The following is a 7,220-nucleotide window of genomic DNA, read 5'->3' as shown; positions in this document are numbered from 1 at the left end:
TGAATTCCTGGCCATAACTAAAGAGAACAAAGGAAATAAATTCCTTCCACCCACTATCTCCCAAGTCCCAAAACAATCAAGATTCTCTTCACCACCAACAACAAAATAATAATAATTTATTTGCAACACAGTCTTATCATTTAAATACAGCATAGAAATAGAAAGGAGTCACACTACAAGCATCATTTGGTTCAAGGTAAAGTTCCACATCTCCCAAAGACAAGTCCATCTTCCTCAGAGACCCAAAGTCAAGTTGAACACATGAAGCAGGCAAGCCCAGAATGAAACCAGCTCTAAACCTTGGCAAGTTTTGCCCCCACAAGCTTCTACTACCCTTTACCCCAGTCAGGCCAACTCCTAGCCTATGAGCCACCAGGAAGCTTTCTCTGTGGGATAATTAACAGTGATTTCAGTGTTAGATAAATACTCTGAATTCTATTGTTCAAGTCACCTCTCCATGCATAATACTAATTAGCAATGATAGTTCTTCACTATAAATGCAGATTTTAAAGTACATTACCATCTCAGACAGATCTACACTTAATTTTACCTATTGGCTTCATTAAAGGCTGCTGCCCTCACCCTAGGACAGGAAAGAATTCTAGGTACTTTTCTCAGATTCAGAGACTGAGAGGAAAAGTCCTGCTAGCTCAGAAAAATATTTGTATAAAGACTGTTACCTGGGAAAGTTTCTAGTTCATCTGAGAAGTTTTAGATTTAGAAGGCAATACAAGCACAGAAGTAGGCAGTTTATCTGATTCAGTACTAGCATTTTCTAGGATACAGGAGCCAAGAAGATGACTATATCAAGCTTTCTCCACTACAAATCTTCTAGAGCTTCAGAAAATGGACACTAGGAGGAACTCACCTTTGTCAGGCCTCAGTGGAACAATTTCTAAAGTTCTACCACCATGGACTGGTGACTTTTGACAAAGTCCCAGTGGAAAAAAATAGAAGATGTATTTCCAAAGGAACATCTAATCCAAGCATTAAGGGCTCTAACAAGTGGTCAAACTGTATTACCTGATGCTAGGGGACTGGTATCAGATCTGTTTTCATAAACTGAGTATCTCACAATTGTGGGGAGAGACTTAAGTAACGACACTTAAGGCAAGGAACAGAACCTACAGATTGGGTAGAGGGTTTTTTCTAAGCCCTTCTCTAATTTCTTGGGAAACCTGAGCTAGCTGTACCTTAGCTGTCATCGGCATGCGCAAGACTGGGCAATCATACCCTCATATTCCTTGTACAAAATACTCCCATTTGCCTCAATCAGAAGGACACTAATAGGAACATACTTATAAGGGACACAGGAGGGTTGAGGGACACTCTGGTCCACCAACTCATTGACAAGGTTCTGAATGATGGCATGATTGGGAGAATTGAGACCATAGCGCAGCACCCGAGGGCAAGCTCCCTTACAGTAGTTCGGGTTGTAGAGATGGGGAGCAATGATCCAGTGATCCCAGCCCAGTTGGCGAAAGCTGACTCGGAAAGGGTGGAGGGAACACTGGTTATTTTCAGGCTCATTATGTTTCCAGGAAGAGCCAGGAACCTCAGATGCGATACTGCCTGCTTGTCGGGTTCTCCGCTCAAGAAGAGGTGATTCCCTTTCCATAAACTCCTCCAGGCCTCTGGGAAGAAATTTAGCCTTCTGGACACTTTTATGAGTGTCATTGAGATAGAGTAACAAAAAGGCAATGTCCAAAGCTGAAGTACCGCGCCACTGGGCCTCAAGACCCTCACTACCTTTTTGCTGCTGACACATGAAACGGAATCGTAGGATTCTGTGTCTCTTGTTATTGAGCCTTTGCTGAACATGCTGAGTAACATCCATTTCTGTCCAAGCTTTAGATATCAGGGAAGGCTTCGAGGAAACTATTCCCAAGGAAAAAAAGTGGTTGGTTGGGCTTTTCTGGACCCAGGGCTCCACATGGCAGGAGAGGTTGAAGAGAGTCAGGTGGAGTTGATGGCGGTAAACCACAGTGGCTTTGACTAGTTGGTATGCTACGCGATTTGGTCTCAGAAGAAAATCCAGGGTTCGTATATGCCACATGCCTGCACAAGTAAGAGGGAACGAGAACAGGCAATTAGCTTCTTACCTTCTAGCCTGAATCTTCTTCCTAAACCTACTCAAGATAAACTGACAGCTATAATCAGCCCAAAAATTAACTCAAGATGATGATAATAGCTGTCATTTACTGAGCACTTACTAGTGTACTACAAGCTTTACATACATTAGCTCTTTAATCCTCAATTCCTGAATAGTCTTCTGAGATAGTTATTATCATCATTTTTCAGACAAGGAAATTGAGGTTCAGAGGAGCAATGTCAAAGGACACACAGCCACACAGTATGGTAGAGTTAAGGGTTGAACTCAAGTTTGTTTTTCTTAAAAAGAAAAACTTTCTCACTGTTTTTCTCTAGGCTCAGAGAAAAAACTCAAAAGTAGATTTTGTGTGTATATGGGAAAAGATCAATAATATCATTAGTTAACTATTAAAGGTGGCCAATTTGGAAAATTGTTGAGACATATATGAATTAAGAAAGAGTTTGTCACATCACTATATAGGTGCAGCTATGAGGCAACACTCCAATAATGGGTGCTATGGCCTGCCATCATTTCAAATCCAGGACCAAGGCACTACAAAATAAGTTTGTCTATCCTCCCCTTGTGGAAACAGCTATTTTGCCATCTGCATTTCTGCCTTTCACTAACTTTAAGAATTTCTTTTTGAGCATCTTTTCCTCCTTTGGTCATTCTTCCACTAGCTCTCAATCTTTACCATTCCTTGCTGGAAATGGTTTTCAATTTAACCCATTTGTTTTATCACGATTCCTCCTAAATACCACATTCCACAAGGTTTTGATCACATATTTTGTTTGCTACAATATCTACTAAGAGCTGTATGCTTCTTCGTGATTAGGAGCTTTAGCACAGGCCAGGCTCAGTGGCTCAGCCTGTAATCCCCAGCACTTTGGGAAGTCAAGGCGAGTGGATTGCCTGAGCCCATGGGTTCGACACCAGCCTGGGCAACTTGGCGAGACCTCACCTCTACAATAAATCAAAAATCAGCTGGGCATGGTAGTGCACACCTGTAGTTCCGGCTACTCGGAAGGTTGAGGTGGAAGGATTGCCAGAGCCCAGCAGGTCAACACTGGGGTGGCCGTGAGTATGCCACTGCACTCCAACCTGGGTGACAGAGACTCCATCTCAAAAAAAAAAAAAAAAAAAAAGAGTTTTAATAAACTGTAACACTGACTCCACAAGTGGACAAAGGGTTGGAAGGTTGGACTCTCAGCGCTTCAAACTTCTGTGCCCCCTCCTGGCAAAGGTCAAGAGCAGAACCTGGCATCACAGGAAAAAGCTTTCATCTTCAAACATTTTATCAGTAAATATTTCAATGTTAATTTGTATTTTATTCATCTCACCTTTCTTTTTCACTGAATCCACAAACTTAGAATTCCTCAGCAGTCCTGGCACTTCCAACATAGAAGTTCTTTAACATCTTGATGCTTCAGAATATTTTTAAAAGTTCAAGTTCCAACTCATGCTTAATACACCCTCAAGTTTGAGGCACTAGACATCATTCACAGGAGTCCAAACCAGACTTGTATTTGCTTTCTCCAGTTATTCCACACTCCCATCTTACAGTAATCTTTCCAAGCGGCCCACCCATAAACCTGCCCCACCCAGCCTGAAAAAGAACCCAACCCAAACCTCTAGCAGGCTGTCTGGGGAGGAATTGCCCTTTCCTTTCAGACCTTGACATCACATGTTTCCTGAAGCAGGATGGGGTTGCTAAGAATCAGAGCCAGGAAGGGTCTACTCAGAACTTTTCCGGGAAAGGGCTGACTCACAAATTCTGTGTGATTGAGCCTGTCATCTGTCTCTGGATCCTTTCCAGTGTCCCTAGAAGCTAGTGTGTGCCAGTCAGACCAGGATACTTGCCTAGTTCTAGGTATCCTCCCTTCTAGACTTATATCATCTGGACAAACTTGAGTCGCATATCTTTTTGCTGCACTCTAAATGGAATCCAGATACCTTACCTCGGCCTACAAGTCCCTGCTTTTCATTAGCCTTATATTCTGCTATGCCCCACAATGCCCATGAGGCTCCAGGTACACTGATCATCTTCTGTTCTTCAATTAGAACTAGCTTGTTTTTACCCTCTAGGCCTTTGCACCTGTTGCCTCTGCCAAAATCAGGCTTCTCTCTATCCTTCTCATGACTAGCTTATCTTACTGGCTTGAGCTCAAATGGCACTTTTTCAAACATATCTTCCCTGAAAATCCCATGAAAAGGGAAAACTACCTCACTCTTTGATAGCAGTTACCACACTTTGCAGTTATTTGTGTTTGCTTATTTGTCTCTCTCATGAGACTACATGTTCCACGAAAGTACAGGTTTTGCCTATCTTGACCACATCTGTATGCCTAGAACACAGAAGGTGCCAAATAAATATTTGCTGAATGAATCTCCACCCACACCAAGCTATTTTCTCTCTCCTAAGTCAGAATTCACTTCTCTGCCTCAATGCATAGTCTCTTTGGCCTTCTGCAAGATCCATTTCAAATACTACTTCCTCGTGAGGCCTTCTAACAGTTTCTCTGCTTCATTCCTTGCTTCAAGCAATGAGCCATTTTTTCCCCTGAGATCCTGGGAGCAAGGACACTGTTGTTTATCCTTTTCAAAACACTCAGCATATTTTAACATCATTATGTGATTATCTATCTATACCATTATACTGGGATCTCCTAGATGTCAAAAAAAAAAAAAAGGGAATTATTTGCCCCTACATACTCAATCCAAGCACACTTTCTGGTGTTCAATTGAGATCCATTGGGAAGTCAGCACAGCATGTTGATTAACACACAGGTTCTGGGACCCAAGAGCCTGGCTTTAACTCTTGGCTCTACCAATTACTAGCTATATGCCACTGCATAAATGACTCTGAGCCTTAGTTTCTTCACCTACAACATACCTACCTCATATGGTAATGGTGAAGATTAAAGAGGATAACGTACATAAAGAATTTTGCGCAATACCTGGCACACAGTAAGCTCAAAATAAGAGTTAGCTAGGAGAATATTTGTTGTTTTACTTGGAGAGGGGAGCATAAGTCCTGACTGTGTCATCTCCAAAACTAGTGAAGGCCCCAGATTGATCTCACTAGTCTCTCAGGAGTTCCTTGACATTAATGGCTGTCGTCATTACCTACACTTCGGGAGACCATTGCTGTCCTGGAACAATGTCTAATGCAGATGTTCAAAGCAAAATCAAGCATGATAGGACCAAAAATTTCCAGAATACATTTAGAATCAGAATCCCATAGCAGCAACACAGTTCAAGTAGAAAATCTGTTTGGTGTACTAGGATATTGGGGTACAGCATTTAACGATTTAAGAAATTAGGGTTAGACTTTAGAATCAGATAGACTTGAACTCAAAACCCATCTCCGCAACCCACTGTCTGTGTGACGTCTGTAAATTGCTTAACCTCTCCATGCCTTAGTTTTCTTATCTTTAAAAATTGGGCTAATTGCCTCAAGACAGCTCATGATAATAGCTGTCATTAAGGATGAAGTAAAATAGCAGATACTAACAGAGTCAGGTATACAGACCCTCAGATGTTAGCTTATTTGTTTTCTGATGCCTTGTAAGCTTCAGTTCAGCATCCTGCACGCTTTACCTTCTAAAAGTGAAACACCACATAAATAGCCCTCCACAAGAATGCAACTGGGTGTTTCTCAATTAGAATTTTCAGAGCTATAACAAGCAATGAGAGTTTCTTTGAAAGATGGGGGCTGACACATCACTCAGTTGTACAGGGGCCTGGAAAAGATTTCTCAGTAGGTCCCAAGGCAATCTGTTCTTAAGTTAGGACCCTAAAGGGAATTAGGCTTGGAACTACCCTCTCTCTGGTTTGCCATCCTTTGAAAACTAACCCTGAGAAAACGACATGTCCACAAGGCAATGAAGCCTAACAAACCCACAGATTCCTTTTTTAAAAAACAAAACAAAACAACAAAAAACACCCTTCCTCACTTCTCCCCCTCCAGGGCAGTATGAGAGTACAATAACTCACCTCTGCGAGGTTTTGCTGCATTGGTCAAGGGCCTCACCAGTCTCACCATGGTGGCACCAATGGTGCGGTTCTCCCTAGGGTGCCCATGTGAGTCAGCTGAACGCTGGTACAACTCCAGCATGTACCGCAGTGGATGCCCTAGGAGCTGTGGCTTTTTCTGTTGTTTACCAGGGGCTTCTTCTAGCAGCTCCCGGATCAGGGGCAAGGTAGGAGCCTCAGTCAGGAGGGCAATAGAGGGCTGCCCTGCCTTTGCCATTTGAGCCCCGTGTTCTATGATAAGCACAAGTTTCCAAAGAAGAAGAATCCTAAGGATACTGAAGAGGACCATCTTGAAAGACTTGGTGTTCAGCAACAGGCTCCAACACAGGCCCAAAGACGTCACTCTGACCTGTTCCTTTCATGCAGGTAACTGCATCCTGGCTCCACAACCAAGGGTGGTGCAAGAAAAAAAAAAAACCAACAACAAGGGCAGGCAGGGCCTATGTTGCTTTGTCTGGGAGGATCTCCTGGGCCAAAAGATATCTCCTGACTTGGCCTTTTAGCATCAAAATAAGCAGAAACAGAAGGGAGGATAAGGCAGCATACCCCTCCTGCTCTCTAGAACAAGATAGTACTTATTGAGAGGCTGAAGTAACTTAAAAGGAGAGGTCCACTTCAGTATCCACTCCCTTGCCTTGTCAACTAGAATGAAAAAAACAGCCCCCTCTACTCAGCTGCACAGCCTTAAAAGTCGTCCCTTAATCAGTCCTTAAAGGGCCAGAGACCTTCTGTTCCCATCCTCCTTCTATGCCTCTAATGCATCATTTCCCAAAATATGGCCTGCTCATAATTTGCAATGAAACTATCTGAGATGATTGTTGAGAATGCAGATTCCTGGGTCCAAACCCAAACACAGATTCTCTGAGGGTACTGACCAGAAATCTGGATCTTAACAAGTACTCCAAGAAGTTCCTACGAACACTAAAAGGTAGATATTATTGTGTGAATATGGCTGCTGGAGCTTGAAGAAGATGCCTTAACAGTGATTCTCAATCTTGGCTGTACATTGGGATCACCTGGGGAGCTTTAGTTTGAATAACTGGGTACCATCCCCAGAGATTCTGATGTGATGGGTCTGGGGTGTTACCAGGGC

General features: G+C 42.8%; 1 protein-coding gene across 1 annotated transcript; it reads right to left on the bottom strand.

The window, feature by feature from the left end:
* Nucleotides 1–1,167: 1,167 nt before the first annotated feature.
* Nucleotides 1,168–6,455, bottom strand: BMP15 (bone morphogenetic protein 15). Its single transcript, XM_008055934.1, has 2 exons — nucleotides 6,089–6,455; nucleotides 1,168–2,058 (listed from the first exon to the last, which is right to left on the bottom strand). The coding sequence occupies exons 1-2, from the start codon at nucleotides 6,414–6,416 to the stop codon at nucleotides 1,202–1,204; spliced, it is 1,185 nt and encodes a 394-aa protein (XP_008054125.1). The 5' UTR covers nucleotides 6,417–6,455; the 3' UTR covers nucleotides 1,168–1,201.
* Between the last annotated feature and the right edge of the window lie 765 nt (nucleotides 6,456–7,220).

The sequence above is a fragment of the Carlito syrichta genome, unplaced genomic scaffold, assembly GCF_000164805.1.
Source record: "Carlito syrichta isolate Samal-C Ts95f unplaced genomic scaffold, Tarsius_syrichta-2.0.1 Scaffold302036, whole genome shotgun sequence".
Taxonomy (NCBI): domain Eukaryota; kingdom Metazoa; phylum Chordata; class Mammalia; order Primates; family Tarsiidae; genus Carlito; species Carlito syrichta.
The sequence above is the reverse complement of the archived record's forward strand: the minus strand, read 5'-3'. Positions and strand labels throughout refer to the sequence as shown.

What these genes read in the sequence shown, in the direction of transcription:
- BMP15 (XM_008055934.1), bottom strand. Translation starts at nt 6,416, where the DNA reads ATGGTCCTCTTCAGTATCCTTAGGATTCTTCTTCTTTGGAAACTTGTG. An exon ending in TGCAGCAAAACCTCGCAGAG is followed by an intron (nt 2,059 to 6,088) that starts GTGAGTTATTGT and finishes TTACTTGTGCAG; the next exon opens with GCATGTGGCATATACGAACC.